Source organism: Myotis yumanensis, unplaced genomic scaffold (assembly GCF_028538775.1).
Source record: "Myotis yumanensis isolate MYYU_CA2020_CCGP unplaced genomic scaffold, mMyoYum1.0.hap1 SCAF_6, whole genome shotgun sequence".
NCBI classification, from domain to species: domain Eukaryota; kingdom Metazoa; phylum Chordata; class Mammalia; order Chiroptera; family Vespertilionidae; genus Myotis; species Myotis yumanensis.
The window spans coordinates 79,701,424-79,719,256 of record NW_027223757.1 but is presented as its reverse complement, the minus strand read 5'-3'; the positions used below and the strand labels follow the sequence as shown (position 1 = coordinate 79,719,256).

At 42.7% G+C, this 17,833-nt stretch overlaps 1 protein-coding gene across 2 annotated transcripts in view; it reads left to right on the top strand.

Moving 5' to 3' along the window:
• The first annotated feature begins 4,718 nt into the window (after positions 1 to 4,718).
• PTCHD4 (patched domain containing 4) overlaps positions 4,719 to 17,833 on the top strand; it is a 163,062-nt gene continuing 149,947 nt past the window's right edge. The window contains exon 1 of one of the 2 annotated variants that reach the window (XM_070419367.1): positions 4,719 to 5,147. In XM_070419367.1, coding sequence (XP_070275468.1) covers positions 4,719 to 5,147 — 429 coding nt within the window. Of the gene's footprint in view, positions 5,322 to 17,833 lie in introns of both variants that reach the window. The other variant, XM_070419366.1, reaches the window with a different exon arrangement.

Sequence of the window (17,833 nt, the reverse complement as noted above, 5' to 3'; positions counted from 1 at the left end):
CCATAACTCCCCTCCTTCCAGCTCCCACCCCACCCTCCACCCTCACTCCCCACCCACTGTGTTCATCCATAGGTGCATGATTTTTGTCCAGTCACTTCCCGCATCTCCCACACCCCTTTTCCCCCCAAGAATAGTCATTCTATTCCCTTTCTATGTCCCTGATTCTATTATAATCACCAGTTCATTCTGTACATCAGGTTATTTATTCACTTGATTCTTAGATTCATTTGTTGATAGATGCATATTTGTTGTTCATAATTTGTATCTTTACCTTTTTCTTCTTCTTCCTCTTCTTAAAGGATACCTTTCAGCATTTCATATAATACTGGTTTGGCGGTGATGAACTCCTTTAGTTTTTCCTTATCTGTGAAGCTCTTTATCTGACCTTCAATTCTGAATGATAGCTTTGCTGGATAAAGTAATCTTGGTTGTAGGTTCTTGGTATTCAGCACTTTGAATATTTCTTGCCATTCCCTTCTGGCCTGCAAAGTTTCTGTTGAGAAATCAGCTGACAGTCGTATGGGTATTCCCTTGTAGGTAATTGAGCCTCTTTCTCTTGCTGCTTTTAAGATTTTCTCTTTGTCTTTTGCTCTTGGCATTTTAATGATGATGTGTCTTGGTGTGGTCCTCTTTGGATTCCTTTTGTTTGGGGTTCTCTTCGCTTCTTGGACCTGTAAGTCCATTTCTTTCACCAGGTGGGGGAAGTTTTCTGCCATTATTTCTTGAAATAGGTTTTCAATATCTTGCTGTCTCTCATCTTCTGGGACTCCAATGACTCTGATATTAGTCCGCTTAAAGCTGTCCCAGAGGCTCCTTACACTATCTTCACATTTTCGGATTCTTTTTTCATTATGCTTTTCCAATTGGGTGTTTTTTGTCGAATCTTTGGTTTGATTCTTGCACTCCTCTGGTCTGCTATTGGGTATAATATTCTTTATTTCAGTCTGTGTATGCTTACTTTCTAATTTCTTTATCGTAGCATCGAGGGTCTCATTAGTTTTCGTGAGGCTCTGCACAAATTTATGGCAAGCCCTCAAAATTGCGATTCTTAGCTCCATATCCTCCATTTCTGTCATGTTTTTTTGTCTCCGCATCTTTTATGCTTTCTTGGTGCACCCCCTTGTGGTCTCTGTGCGCAGTCTTGTTCTAGCGAAGCCTTAATTGTTGTAGTTAACACTAGAGGGATTTGACCAACAGGCCGACTGGCGGTGGAAATCAGCTGTGGGAAAACTTCAGTCCTCAGGGGAGGTGCTAGTCCAGCCCTTGCCTGAGTCGGTCGGCAAATGGTTGTGCGCAGGGTTTGGGCGGGGCGGGCTCAACAGGGCGGGGGGGGGGAGGGAGCAGCTATGGCCGCTCTCAGTCCGTCCCCAGGGGCTCTGCCTCTCTGTCCCAGCAATCGCTGCAAGCCTCGGAGGGGCCGTAGCCAGACAGTCCCGCTTCTCCCGTTTGAGTCTGGGTCCCTAGAGACTCGCCCGGATCTGTAGCCCAGAGTCTGAGATTCGCTCCTGATTGAAAACGACAATCGCGCCCTCAGCCGCCAGCCCGCTTTGCGTGCGCGCACCCTCACCACCGCACCGCTGTACCTTTAAATTTTCCACACTGCGCCTCCGCTGAGCGTCGGAATGCTGTTGTTTTTGCTTCTAGTTGAAGAGACTCTCCTCAGCCAGCCTTCCCGTGGTTCTGGTTGATGTCCGCTCCGACTTTTAGTTGTATTTTTGAAGTGGTTGTCCACGGCGGCAGTCTCCGGTGTTTTACCTATGCCGCCATCTTCGATTCTCCAAGCTTCTACATTTAAGGTTTTTTTTCTTTAAAAACAATAACCCATGATCCCATAATCTAGCAATAAAAATAAACATTATAATACAGATTTTATTTTTTCCACTGTCTATTTTTATTTTTCAAAGTGGTTTCATACTTTTTCATTTAACATTTGGTGGATGTATCTTGATGCCCTTATAATTCTACAACGTGATTTGTATTTACTTTAGAGTAGTTCATCTTAGGATGTATCACATTATTTAATCAATTATCCATTGGCGTCTTTATTCTTCTCTAATTCCATTGAACTCATTAGGGGAGGAGTTGTGGGAAATGGAGGCTGTAAGAAGAGAGGAAGCAATTCTGACTTACTTGTTCATTGTGAAAAACAGACAGGTGGGCCTGGTCCAGTGCTACCAGGGAAAACAAGAGTTCTGAACACTGGTTTTAGCTTTGCAAAGAACTTGGTTATGGTTAATTTCACTTACCCTCTACAGTTCTTAGTGTCCTTATCTAGAAAATGAACTACATAACTTATTCAACTGTCCATTCCTAAAATATATTTTGCAAAAAGACCATTTTTAAGAGAATTTTATGTATGGGATATGACCAAGCATACTTAATATGATATAGAGGGTGTAGAAAATAGATGACAGATACATTTCCTCTTTGCTGTATAATCAAAAACAATATCCATCATGTTGCACTAATGGAACACATTATGTGAAATGACATGAAGATCTAACAGTTATGCAAAGGGGACTCTTCCCACTGAAGGAGAGGGAGGACTAGCCTATAAATGCTGCAAGGAAATTGAGTTCAGCTAAACACAAAGAAGGGGGTGTCTAAAATAGACTGGGCTTTCTAGAAAACTGAGTGGGTTCTTATATGTGAAGAATTTTGCAGCAAGAGCTCGATGGAGAATCACCAGGGATATTCAGAAGCAACACCTTCCCTTGGTAGGAATTCAAACTGATGGCCTCCAAGTTCACTTTCAATTTTAAAAGGCTAAAATTTTTCTTTAATTTTAAGTACAACATCACCCTTTAGACTACTGCCCGCAAGTATTGCCCCTGATTCTGAGCTCTCTGCTGTCTCATTGGTCTCTAGATAACGGAATAATAAATTCCACTAGCAAAAATAAAAAGCATCGAATTATTAAAAGGATGGGTCCTTCGGTTTGTTTGTATGCATGGATGGGCACCTCTCTAAGCATCCAATGAAGAACAGGTCTTTCACTGTTATTAAGAAGGTGTGAAGAAATCAGCTCTTGAAACTCAATCTTCTATATGAAGTCAAGGCAAGACGAAGAGAAGCTTCGGAAAGCAGGTCTCCAGTTCACAATCAGACTTTAGAATTTGTCCTCAAGATTTCTTCCTATTCTTTCCAGAACATGAACTTGTGAAAGCCCTGACAGGTAAGAAATAAAACACACACACACACACACACACACACACAAGCTTAATATGCAAGTTTTTGATCTGATGCAGGTGAGCGTTCCTCACCTTCACACCTTTGTTTACTGAGGGAGGATTTGTACCTGGTGAGTTTTGTTTCCTAAATGGTGAAGGTGACTCACTGTTTTACACAGCAAAGGACTCCAATGTACTTACCCTTACCCATCTAGCCCATCAAGCAAAAACTATGTGAGGAATATCCCAAAATGTGTGTGTGTGTGTGTGTGTGTGTGTGTTTATTTTTTCCCCCTGGAATTCTGTTCAAAGGAGAAAATTAGATAGCCTCTCATTCCCCTTCATCTCAGCATAAATCAGATGGCTAGAAACCAGTTAGTTTCGGAAAGGCGAGATGAAAGAGAAAATGGGGGGAAGAGGACTGAAACCAGCCTTTAACAACTTTTTCTCCTAAACTTCAAAAGTACAGAATGGGAACGTAATATTTTATGAGAAACCACATATTGCATGCAGATCTTCACTTCCAACACACACACACACACACACACACACACACACACACACACACACACGGCTGCTACTGGCAATTGTGTCCTCTCCAATCACCAGAGCCAGGAAGGGATTCCTAGAGCCCAACGCACCGCCTAAGGATGGGGTCTCTGGCAGCCCTCGCTGCAGCTGATCCTCTGTGGACTGACAGCATGGCGTTGCCAGGAACCCTCTGCACGCTTGGCAGCATGCTAAAAATGCAGCATCATCCTCTCTGCTCCTTTTCTTCAGCCAAAGAGCAGGATTCGAGGGCAAGGGAACCCGGAGGGGCAAAGCTGGCCGCCTGCCTCCAGGAGCTCCCTCCCTGCACCTCCACCCGCCTGGCTCGGGCTCTAATAGCCTCCGCTCCAATGGGCCAGCAGCGCCTTCTCCCATTTCCTCTTCCATTCACTCCAGCGGGGAGCAAAGAGGGAAAACAAAACTCTAAAAATAACTGTCAGCATCTTCAGAAAGGAAAAGCGTAGCTGCTCCCCGCTCGCGTCCTTCTACCCGCCTCCACCCCCGCCCCATCCCTCCTCCCCCCTGTTTATGGGGCACATGTCTGCTTCTTACAACACCGAGGCACATGGTTCCCGCTCGGCGCCAAACCCCGCCAGGACTGAGAGGAAAGCCACATCGGTGGGACGCTCCGCACCGAACCGCCTCCAGCGAGGGAGGCCGGGGGACTGCAGCAGCGAGATGAAGGGCTAGTCCGCGGGATCGCAGCTCGTGCGGTGAGAGGGGGGCGCGGGGGCGGGCGGGCGGGGGGGAGGCCGGGGAGGGGGTGGGCCCCGCGGAGCCCCCGCAGCGCGCCGTCGCTATTTGCCCGCCTTGCTGCAACTTGCTGCAGTGTTTGAAAGAGTAGTGGAGCGCATGGAGGTGGGGCCGGGGAAAGACCAGGCGGAGCGGTCCGGGGTGAGCGCGGAGGGGGGCGGGGGGAAGGCGGCGGTGGGGAGGGGGTCTGGTCCCGAGGGGGCGGGATGCGGGAGACCCGGGTAGCCCGGCGCTGACACGTGTCACATGTGCTTTTTAAGACGGCCGGGAGCGCCTGCAAGCTGGATCTGGTGGAGGATGCTGCTGCGGCAGGTGCTTCGCAGAGGGCTCCAGTCTTTCTGCCACAGGCTGGGCTTGTGCGTGAGCCGGCACCCCGTCTTCTTCCTCACCGTGCCCGCAGTCCTGACCATCACCTTCGGCCTCAGCGCGCTCAACCACTTCCAGCCCGAGAGCGACCTGGAGCGCCTGGTCGCTCCCAGCCACAGCCTGGCCAAGATCGAGCGCAGCCTGGCCAGCAGCCTTTTCCCCCTGGACCAGTCCAAAAGCCAGCTCTATTCGGACTTGCACACCCCCGGGAGGTATGGCAGGGTGATCCTCCTCTCCCCACCCGGGGACAATATTTTGCTCCATGCTGAGGGGATCCTGCAGACCCACCGAGCCGTGCTGGAAATGAAGGTGAACCACAAGGGCTATAATTATACTTTTTCCCATCTGTGTGTGTTGAAAAATCAGGATAAGAAATGCGTGCTGGATGATATTATTTCAGTGCTAGAGGATCTCAGGCAGGCTGCCGTCTCCAATAAGACAACAGCCAGGGTGCAAGTGAGGTATCCCAACACTAAATTAAAGGTATGCTCCTCCTGCATGCTTCTGCCAATTAAAGAGGCAGCACTTCATTTCTTGCCCTAAACAAGCAAAGAAAATGCAGAGGTCTCACTCATCTTTAAGACTCAGAAGCTGATGCTTCTTTCATTTTGGGGGGGGGAAAGATGGGCAACTGAGTGAAGAAAACAGGCAATGAATGGTATGACTAGATATTAAGAATATTCAAAGTCAAACAAAACAAATGCCAAAAAAAAAAATGAAAAAAAAAGGAAAAAAAATGATTCCTGAGACCCTGCAATTACATCTTTGTTCAGGGTTAATAAATCAGTGAATGGAAAGGGGGAGGGGGAATCCTGAACAATTTGGGGGATTTCTTTTCATTATGGGGCTCAATGTATTTCTTATTACTGATTACACATCCACCTGGCGCCATATCCACCTATCTGCATCTTCAGCCTGGCTTGATTTTGACATGTAGGGAGTTTTGTCTCAGTGGCCTGTGTGAGTCTGTCTGAGAGTAATGGGTATGAATGCAGTTGGGATTCCAGGAACTGTGTGTATGTGTGTTGGCATAGCAAAAGGAGCAGGGATTTTCTCTGTGTGAAAATGGGAATGTGCAGCTAACTGATGTACTAGTTTACTGAGCCCTGTTATCTTCTTCTCATGAAAATATCCAAACCAAGGCAAGATTATTATAATAGCAGAAGAAAAGAAAAAAGTCCACAATCAGCAAAAATTGCAAAGGATGGTTATTTCAGCACTAAAAATATTGTGCTGTTTAAACGCTCAATTCAAATTGCGTTGCTCCAATGAGATTTCTAAACTCATCCTACACTGTCAGGATTGAGCTGCTGCGGGCAATGAGGCATGCAGTCTCCAGGTGACTGAAGTTTCAGGGACAAATGTGACTTCCAAAGAGTCACTGCACCATTTGTATGCTCGACCCTATGCAGACTCAGAGGCTGCACAACCAAGTATTCCCAAGACAGGGGTTTCCCCAGAAGGAATTTTCTTTCTTCGTGTGTGTGTGTGTGTGTGTGTGTGTGTGTGTGTGTGTGTGTTTCCATAGGGATAATGGAATAGGAGGAACCCCAGGTTCAATAAATAAATGGATGGCCTAAATATAGGAAATCGCTACTATTTCTGTTTATCTGATATTGTCAGCATCTATACACACAAAATAATTTTCTCATGCTTTTTGAGATCAAAAACCTCTTTTCCCTGAACTGAAGGAGGCTTTAATGCACTTAGCAACTAGGGATTCCTCAGGAAACCTCATCACCTGCTTCCTTTTAACATGTTGTCCTTATTTAAATGTATCCGGAGGCTGACAGGGTTTCAGGCCCTTGTTTAGTTGAACAGCCCCTTGAGGTTTAGTGAAACTGGACAGATGATTCATCAGCTTGAAATCTAGGTAAAGGGCTTGTCTGCTTCACACTTATTGAAGGGAGTATGATGAATATACTAGTATGTGGTTGGGCAGCATGCTTTTCATTTTCTGGATCCTTTACATCAGCATTATTGCTTGCTAAACAAAAGGATGTGGTGGGGAGTGATCTTTCCAGCTACAGCCTTTTAACTGAGTTCTTTTCTATGCCAACATCAGGTGTAAAGAAAGGGTTGAAACTTCACTTAGTTTTCCCTATTGAGGCTAGTTTGCACTTTATTGATATGCATTCTTAGTTGGGTCCCTTGTTTCCTTTATTCAGCAGTATTCTCTAGGTGTAAGAGCTTTGGCCAACCGGCCACTGTGGACATTTTATCATTATAACATTTATAGTACAGACCCCTGAGGCCTTTAATTCACTTATTTAATAATTGTTAGTTGTGCTCCTATGATTTACCAGGTGGTCCTCTCAACACATGAGATAGAATTTGAGGCACGAAAATCAGGGTTCTTACCCTAGTGGGGCTTAAAAGTAGTAGATGTCAGCGTTCCCACCCAGAGTTACCTGTAAGCAGGGACTCTGTAATTTTGGGGTTCATCATTGAGCCAACTCCATGCTAGGCCTATAAGAGGGGCTCCATCATCTTCTGTGAACAATGGGCCCTCTCAAGCATCCAATATAATCTCATACAAGCGAATGCAATATAAAATATAACTTGTGGAGTACCGTGGATACTTAGAATCCTATCAAAGGCCCCTGATGACTTTCAGGTTAACTGCCTGGCACACAGTAAAGGGATATGGCCTATTTCAATTGCATGTTATTTGGAAATAATTTTTTTTAAGTCATGTGTGGCAGCGATATTCAAAGAGTGTCCCTACAATGCTGACACATGCTAAAGTTAGAGACTTTCTGGCATATGAGGTTGGAGGGAAAAGTTTTATATGTATGTTTTGTGGCCCTCTGATTCATTTGCTTTCCTCTCTCATATTTGGATCACCAACCTTTCCAACTCAGGACAATATGGAAAATTTCAGTGCTGGAAGATGTTCTTGGTGGGCCGGGAACCAGAAGTTGAAGAAAAATGCAAAATAAATAGCAGTGGCTGGATGATATGAGGAGGGATTGGCATTTTCCTGACATGATATAGCTTAGAGGTAGTCTGAAGATGTCTAAACACCGATTGACAGAATGGAGTGGTCGAACACCTTAGTTATGACAACCATAAGGGCGCCTTCCAAATATTATTTATACACCCAAGTAGTCCTGAACACAGAAAGGGTTAGGACTTCTGATAAACATGATTATCTTGACAAGGTGATCCAGACAAGCAGGGACACAGAAAGTTGCTAGTATAGAATTCTAAACAGAGGCTCAGATAAAGCTGGCATGAAAAAAGCAGCAGTCAGCTTAGAATAATACTACAGAAGAAATTAAACATACACATTTTTGAAAGCTGTGAGGAAAACAGGCCAAAATCTGAAATCCCTACACCTATATAATTTGAACTCCATCATTGTACCTATCATAATCTTTATGTTGTTATATCTCTGATTAGGCGCAAAGGCCATGTCTTATATTCCTCTGTACTAGTCACATTCCTCCAGCCCAACCTTGTCTGTGTCTACATAGATAGTAGTCACATCATTGATTAGTAGGTTCATTAATTTGTACATTTATGCTGTATTATCACAAAATCATCATCACTTTTTAAACCTCTGTGACATGCTTTTTGAAAAAAAAAAAAGGCATTATCTACATTTTCCTGATTTCTATAAAGTATTTTTGACCCCAATAATTTGGGGGTCTTTTTTTTCAACTTTTAAAACATCCATTTTTAAAGTTTCAGTTAAATATATACATATTGTTGAAACTAGTCTCGTGATTAAAATGAGACTGGCACTTAGAGTCATTATGCAAGGACTACTCTGGACTCCAGAATGTGTTTTCATTATAATTCAAGGGGCTCAGGTGTTGTAGGTGATATTTTTCTGCCTCTTAGGTAGGCCATCATGACTGCACTTTTCCATCTGGCTAGTTCCAAGAAAGGAAACAATTCCCATATGTCCCCTGTTCTTTATTTTGGCCACAGTGAAAAAACAAATAAAGGAGAAACAGACAAATGTGGTCCATGGCAAATGGTGAGAAAGGAATGACACAGATTTGATTCCCCTGCAGCCTGTTCTTCCCATTAAGTTCCATTAACACCATACCTCTGGACACGTGTTTAAGTGGAGTGTATATCCTTCAATGTACCATATTTAGGAATAGGAACAAAGAAACACTTTCTGCTTTTTAACGAAATGTAGTGTTTCTTTGGGTATATGTGGAATACATCTTCCTGATTGTGGAAAATGTTGCCATTCGTTTTTTAGTTCCTATCTCAATGGAAGGACAACTTAAGCCAACATGGAAACTGAACACTAACAATATTTTTAGAGATTGCAAGAAAAGTTATTCCATAGACTTCTTTCCCTAATTCATTCTAAAACCTCTAAAGACATCCATGTCAGGATCTTCTCTGATTTAGGAAAAAAACATGGCTACCTTACTGAATGTTCAGGTTGAGTCCTAAGTGATGTCAGTGTTTTATATATAGACTGTCATATTTATAAGTCTGAGCCAGAGGGAGTCTTTATTTTCATTTTAGAGGTAAGGAGACTAAAGACCAGGAGGTTAAGCAATGTTGAAGTCTCCAAGGTGGGGCATTTTGAAGCTGGAATTTAAATCCAGATCTGTCTATAGTGACCTTCATATTCTTTTATTTTTAATATATTTGTATTGATTTCAGAGAGGAAGGGAGAGGGAGAGAGAGATAGAAACATCCATGATGAGAATCATTGATCGGCTGCCTCTTGCACGCACACACTGGAGATTGAGCCCTCAATGCAGGCATGTGCCCCAACTGGGAATCAAACTGTGACCTCCTGGTTCATAGGTCGATGCTCAACCCTTGAGCCATGCTGGCTGGCCCTGACCTTCATATTCTTAACCACAGTGCTATGTTAGGCACTGGTACCTCCTGCATCATTCTCCGTAGCAACAGCCCTTTGTACTAAGGAAGAACCAGGGCTGTAAGTGCCAAGCCATGTGAAATCCATGTTAAAAGATCACTAATGCTCTTTCACAGTCAGAAAGGCCAGCCCCGAGGAAGATGAAGTGAGGCTGATCTGCCCGTAAGGGAGTAAAGCTTGCAGTTTGGGCAAACTCCTACTCTGTATCTGCTGTGGAACCTGCCACAAGAGTTTAGCAAATTCCTCACTGACCCATGATTTCACCTTTAATATAATATCACATCAATTCAGAACAAATTCGAGTGAGGCTCTAGGATCAACCTTAAGTGGGAATCTGTGTAATGTGATCCAGGGTTCTGATCCATGGCCTTAGGTGCTAGATAGGCTTGACTATTTCTATCTTAGATTGACATCAGGAAAAAAAGGATTGATGAGAGAGCATGGAATAATACAATAACACAATGAGGACTAAATTGAGAAATATTCAGGAGACCTAAGTTCTAACCCCAGGTCTTTAAAGAATAGTTCCTGGACAAGCCCCATCACCAATCTGGGCTTCAAGTCCTAGGATTTTTCTGTAACAGTCCATCGTGTAGTAGTAAGTATCATTATTGTATATTTGGGGATGTATTTTGAAATATTTTTCCTTTAGAGTTAAGATTTTTCTTGATTAGATTTGAACTATGCTGTTGAATGGTGTTACTCATAGGGTCCTAACTAAATTGCTGCACATATATTTCCTGGTCACGGTAACAGGGTGTGTTTGTTTATGAAATTTTTCAGAGCACCCAAGTAGGCAAAGGACTTGCTTGGTATTGGGACTAGATCCTGCTCCTTGGTTTCAACAAAAACTTACTTTAAATGAAATTAAAAATAATTTTTGGAAGTATTTATGTTTCTTGACATTTTTGAAATTCAAGAGTTAAGAGAGGGATTTAAAAAACAGAACATAAATGGTTCTCTCCATTGTTCTCATTTCCTTACCACCAGCTGAGCTGATGTTGGTTTCCTCTCTGGCCAGCGACCACCAAGGACTTGGGAGTAGGGTGGGAAGAAGGCAAAGACATACAGCATGGTGGAAGTGTGGAAGGGACTAAGGCCACTCCAACTCCCTCCCCCCACGTCCCTCCCAAAAGAAAAGAAAACCACTCCTGTGCCTCTCCCGCTGTGTTAAGCAAGAATTAAAAGTGTGGATTTTTTCTTTATCAGTTCTACTGTTACATTATTATAAATGAAACAAGCTGGGATGTGCTTTTCAAGATATACTGTTTGAAGAATATTTTTTTTCTTTTAATCCTTTAGCTATTACACCATGATTGGACCACATTGCTTTTACTACAGTTTTAGAGTTGATCAGCATACCGTCTGTCCACACCTATTCCAGATATGTCCAGACATTTCTACGTATGCTTACTATCAACATTGGGAAAGAGGATGTCTGGAAATTCCAGGATTCTAGATTTGCATAAGACAGCTCTAGATGGACAGCAGGTCCGTTTCTTCCCTAACTCAGTCCCCTCACCCCAGGGTGGAAACATGGGAGTGACTCATTTCTGTGATTGTTTCTGACCGTGCGAGGTGGATAGAGTTACATTCATCACATCCCTGGCCCACGGAAACATTTAGGCAAGACTTCTGACTTAAAAGAGTGCCAATTTGCATTGCAAGACAAAACTAATTTGCCACAAAACTAATTTTGTTGTGTTCTCTAAGACCACGCTTCTCACAGTGCTGTGTATGGGCCAGCAGCAAATGGAAACTCCCCAGGTCTCAGCGCAGACCTATGGACCAGAAACTCATTTTAACAAGCTCCCACGGAGTTTGAGAAGCTCAGGTCTAAAACAAAGGTTGACCTTAGTATTGCTCATTCATGGCTTGAGTTTTGTTTTGTCTTTTTTAAAAATATATTTTTATATATTTTATATGCCCTGACTAGGAATTGAACCTTGACCTCCTGGTTCATAGGTTGATGCTCAACCACTGAGCTACACTGGCTGGGCCATGGCTTAAGTTTAAAGTAACAAAAACACCACAAGAAAAAAAATGAGTAACTGAGCTCAGAGCCATATTATTTAACCACGTGGTAGAGACGTGGAAGAAACGCCTGAAGAATTATTAAGCAGCTATTCCACAGTGAGAAACCTTCACCTCTATCATCTGTAACTGGGCCTGTCACCTGCTTAAACTTAAAGCTGATTGCTGTTGTTCAATATTTCCCCAAAATGTTGAAATTAAATCTATCTCTTTAAGAGAAAAATTAGCAGCATTTTTCTCAAGCCTCTTTGCAGTTATGTCACAATAGTAGCAACATTAAACCCAAGTTAGACTAATTATGTTAATATTACGAGAACGCAAGCTATGGGAACTATACATAGGAGCAAGAGTATTTGGGGGAACTGAAACACACGATTACAGTGGTCTGTATTTTGAAAGGAGCCTTGCAATCCATACTTTCCTCAGACAGGATTGTTATGATTATTATGACGAGCCATTCACTGAAATCAAAGTTATTCTCTGCCATTCAGGGGAATTCAGGGCATCTGAAAGCTACCTGATGAGCAGCACTCAAAATGAATGGACTGTGTTAGTTACGGGATTTGTGTTAGAACAGCCAGTGTTTTCCCTCCAGAACTACGCTCCCAACATGGAGAGGCCACACCTGGGCCACTTTCACTTCGCAGTCTCCGAGGCAGAAGGCACAGTACAGACGCTGGGTTTTGAAAAGCAGAAACATGTTTAAAGGGTTCTCATAGTTTCAGAAGGTCTGAGAGCAGCTCCAGGTGTTCCTGGCAGATGGAGGCTTGATGGGCTATTTAGGGTTCAGCCTCAAAGGTTACACTTCCCTTTGAATGTTCAGTCTGTTCTCTCACCTCACCAGGTCTCTTGATGACATGGAGGGAGAGAATGTTCAGTTCCGATGGTCACTGCAGGCTGATTGTCACTGCAGGTCATACTAATGTGGGCAAGACATTCATATATACATCCGTTTGGGTAACTATTTTAAGTGTCTGTTCCAGATTCAGCAAGGAACAAAGCAGATGGGGTGCTTGCCCTCCAGGAGCTGAAGTCTAGGGAAAAAGACAAAAATCTCATGGGTAAACCCATAATTGCAGGTTATCATGGAGGAAAAGTACATGGTGTGGCGAGAGTAGGATATGAAGACTTGTGGGTGTTAGAAATCACTTTCCTGAGGAAGTGACTATGAGCTGAGGCCTGAAGGGAGTTCATATTCTTCAAGAGTGGGTTGGAAGGTAGAAGCAAGAGTACAATAGGGAGGACATGGTTGCTTAGATGCATGGAGCGAAAGCCACTGTGGATGGATGGTGAGGGTGCCTATGGCTGTGGTAAGACCTTCTTGCCAGGTGGTGTCACACAAGTTAGAAGAGAGTCTAGGAATCTAGATTTCCTAGGTTTATATCTGTCTCCACTGCATTAGCTCTATGACTTTGCACAGATATTTTAACTTTGTAATTTAGTTCCTTCATCATAGCCCCTACTTCTTAGCATTGAGTGGATTAGTGAGCTCATGATACCTAAGCAGTGCTTCTCAAACTCTGTCAGCCAGTGATTCTGAGGCCTTTGGTCCATGAACCACCCTCTGAGTAAGAAGGGTACATAGCACTTAGAACAGCACCTGGTTCATTGTCAATTTTTTTTTTTTTTTAAATATATTTTATTGATTTTTCACAGAGAGGAAGGGAGAGAGATAGAGAGCCAGAAACATCGATGAGAGAGAAACATCGACCAGCTGCCTCCTGCACATCTCCCACTGGGGACGTGCCCGCAACCCAGGTACATGCCCTTGACCGGAATCGAACCTGGGACCCCTCAGTCCGCAAGCCGACGCTCTATCCACTGAGCCAAACCGGTTTCGGCCATTGTCAATTCTTAAATGCTAGTGGTTTCACTCCTTAAGCACTGACACTGTGCCCTTATTCGGAATTGATTAATTGACTCTCTTGTGAACTCATAATTATATGAAGAACCCTTTTTTTCTTCAACCCTCAGAGTTGAAAATCTATGATGTGATAGCTATTGCTATTTTCTCAGTAGGTGCAACATGAGGGACATAGAGCTCTCTTGTTTTTGCACTAGAAAGCTTGAGCTTCCTCCAGGGTTACCGTTATGAATGTGAGGTCTCTTTGCTACGGACGGTAAAAGGCAGATAAGGGAAGTACGGGACCTAGGTTTCGATGGTTACTGGATTTGGAAGTATCACAGAGGTTGCATTTTTGTGGTAGTCTCCACAGAGCTAGTCTGGACCACTTTCTCCTCTCTTGGCTTCTGTGACATTTGGTTTTCCTTGTATGTCTCTGATTGTTCTCTGATTGTGGCTCACTGCCCTTGTTATTCTCATATTGATCATTGTTCCCATGAAACAGTCTTTTTCAATGTCTGTTCTCTCAATATTCTCATTCAAGCCAAACATCTATTTTCTTCCATGTCCACTTTTAATGGCATCTCTATTCTGTCATGTACTCAGGCTCAGAATCTGTTACCTATGAATAACTCCTCCTTTCTTTCCAACCCAGCCAATATATATACACAAGGTAATACCTAATTAACTACCAGGCACTGATCACTCTGCAGCAGACCTTCTCAAAGTGGGGTCCTTGCACCCACAGCATCCACATTACCTGGGAACTTGATAGACTTATATATGATCAGATCTCATTCCAGATCTGTTGAATCTCTGCGGGTAGAGTCCAGCAAGCCCTCTAGACCAGCGGTTCTCAATCTGTGGGTCGTGACCTCTTTGGGGGTCGAATGACCTTTTCACAGGGCTTGCCTAAGACCATCAGAAAACACATATATAATTACGTATTGTTTTTGTGATTAATCACTATGCTTTAATTATGTTCAATTTGTAACAATGAAATTGGGGGTCACCAGAACATGAGGAACTCTATTAAAGGGTCGCATCATTAGGAAGGTTGAGAACCACTGCTTTAGACTATTCTGATTCCTGCTGGAGTGTGAGAACCACAGTTCTATAGTTTTAGTGCTCCATCGTGGCTGAGGTCAGAGGGAGCTTTGAGAAGACTGATGTCATGAATCTCATCTCCAGATATTCTGATTTAATTAGTCTGGAAGTGGCATAGACATGGGGAATTTTTAAACCTCCTCTTTTGATTATAATGGGTTACCAAGGTCTCCTTTTCAAATTTATTTTCCTTTAAGCCTTCATTACCTATTTTATTTATGTGACGATCTAACCTCTCACATAACTTCTCACAGTTGGAACCTCGCCTATGTGACAGGATCCTCTGTATTTCTTGGTTATATTTTCTACTAACCAAATCTTGCAAGGGCTTCCCATTGCCCGGAGAAGAAATTATAAACTTTTGACAGTGATCTCTGAGAACTTTCCTTGGACAAACCCCCAATTTTATTTGCAGTTTCAGATTGCAATACACACCTGCTGCAACCAAACCCCAAAATAAAGTCACCCTGAACTTTCTTTTTTCCTCATCTCCATTTACACTTTTCATTTTGCTTGGAATTTCTGTTACCCTCTCAAACTCACACACATCTCCTGAAAGCTGAGGCCCCAAAGCCACTTCATGTTTCCATGAAGCTTTTCTAAGTGCTTCCCAAGATAGAAAACATTTCCATACACTTTGGAGGTACTTTGAAGGCAGTTCTCCTAATCACAGTGTTATTTGTGTTTTAGATTTGTCACAAGCCTTTGCTGAGATATAACTGCATGTGCCTAAGAAACCAATAGGTTGGTAGCCAATCGATTATCCTGGGAGATGCTAAGCAATAAGGAGGAGGTCGGTAGGGCAAGCCTTTGGGGGAAGTTGCAGGCGAACAGGAAGAAAGCTCATCCCAGTCTCAGTCTGATGTTCTCAGGCTGTGCCTGAACCTGAATCAGAGATGGTCACAGAAAGACATTAAAGCTATTTTCGTGAGTGGTCCTGAGATACCTGAGGCACAAGCAACATAACTTTGTGCTTATAGACAAAGAGCCAACAGAAGGGGGGGGGGGGCATAGAGAGAGAGATAGATAGATAGAGAGAGAGAGAGATACATTTCCCCACAGCACACATGTGACTTCAGCACAGGTGAGGCTGCAGGAAACATAACATGGCTTAGGCATTTGGTAGGGCTGATAGATGTAGCAAATAAAAATATAAGACACCTAATTAAATTTGAATTTGGATAAACAAAGAATACTTTTTTAGTACAAGTATGCCCTAAATATTGCATTATTTACCTAAAAGTTAGATTCAATTTGGTGTCCCATATTTTATCAGGCAGCTGAGCACTCTGGGAGTTCACAGAATCACATCTGAGGATGCCAGCAGACTTCAAAGCACCATAGGGATCCACTCCAGTTGTCACTCATAGTACTGGTCATCGGTCTGGGGCTGGAAGGAAGACCGTGAGAGCTCTAGTTGGGAAATAGTAAGGATATTCGAAGGACTCCCAGAAATGTGTGGGTGAGAGTTTGCAGGGGCCAGAGTTCTTGTCTTATTCAAGTGGGGATGCAAGCAAGTGAAACTGAAGTTCCTTTTAATATGTCCTCATGTCTATGCTCTGGCCTTAGGAAGCCCGGGTTACATTATGGTTTTAATAGTTCCAAGTGATTATTTGTGAGTAAAACAAAAATTGAATGAATAAATGGAAAAATTTATCCAAAAAGTACACTGGATCAAGATTCCATTTAACAGACATGTCTTTGGTTTTGTACCTTATCTATGAGAAGATGAAAAATATTTATATACCAAAAAAATTAACTAAATTAAGTTGTAGGAAAAATAAGTCCTGGGAATATAATGTACAACATGGTAATTATAGTTAACAACACTGTATTATATATTTTAAAGTTGTTAAGGGAGAGGTATTAACTAAACTTAGTGTGGTGATCATTTCACAGTATATACATACTAGTATATCAAATAATTATGTTGCACACCTGAAACAATGTTATGTCAATTTAAAAAATTTTAAAAGAAACTGTGCATATTAGGCAGAACGATATCTGTATTAAAACAGCCCTTTATTATAAATTAATTAATTTAGGTCAACACTGTGGGTCCAGAAGTTTTTTCTTTTATAATAAAGAATCTATCAGTATTCAGACTTAAAAATCATTAGATTGGGGAGAGGGTAGTTTATTTAACTGACCATGCTTGCCATTGGAATAAGGTAGGATTGAGAATTTCATAAGCAAAACTGAGAGAGGTCATGAAATGTAAAGGACATTATTTTACTATTTTCATTCATTCAATGGTAGAGATTGAAATTAATTTCTTAAAACATAGGGAATTGTATAAAGAACAAGAGAACTCCTGATCCCCATTAAAAAAGGAAGGGGAAAGGAAGGAAGAAAGGAAGGAAGGAATGGAGGGAGGGAAGGAGGGAGGGAGGGAGGGAGGGAGGGAGGGACAAAGGAAGAAAGATAATGGGTTCAAGTTAGTGGAAATTTTTAGGCTGAAATCTGAACCCACAGTGTCTACAGGTTCGGTTCCCCTTCCCATGTATGAAATGTTGCATTGAAACAAAGATGCAGCATGCCAGTAAATATTTGTACAACATCACCAATAAAATAGACGTGCTATTGAGAAATCTCATATTCCTTCAAGATTACAAAGTTTTAAGGGTGTGGATCATATCTTGGTCACATTTCAAGCTTAAAAGAAACGTGGAAAAAGTCAAGCCTGTTATTTCTCCCTTCCCAAGAACGAGCCCTTTCCAGGAAAGGGCACAAGCCAGTTTGGGGGATGATCTGTGTGAGGCCCATTCCTGGGTGGACGAGGCAGAGCCTGGGCAAGGCAGCATGAGGACAGCCATAGTGAGTGTCCCAGGAGACAGACATGCACCCTGCTAGAGCTCCCAGGGCTGGGAGGGGTGTGAGAAGCTCCGGGTCTGAACTAGTTTATGACCCCTTTTCATAGGTAGAGCATGCCTCTCTAAGGGAATAGCACATAAAACTGGCATCAGCAACTTGACTTTTATTTTCATTTCATTCTTTTCAACCATCTTTCTCTTGGGGATTATTTTTTTAGGGAATTGGGTTTTTTCTAGACTGAGAAACTTGTGACTTTTTTTTTTTAACTAACCACATCTTATCAGCGTGTCTCTCACTAAACAGTATTCCAGTTTATAATTTAGTTAACATATCTCA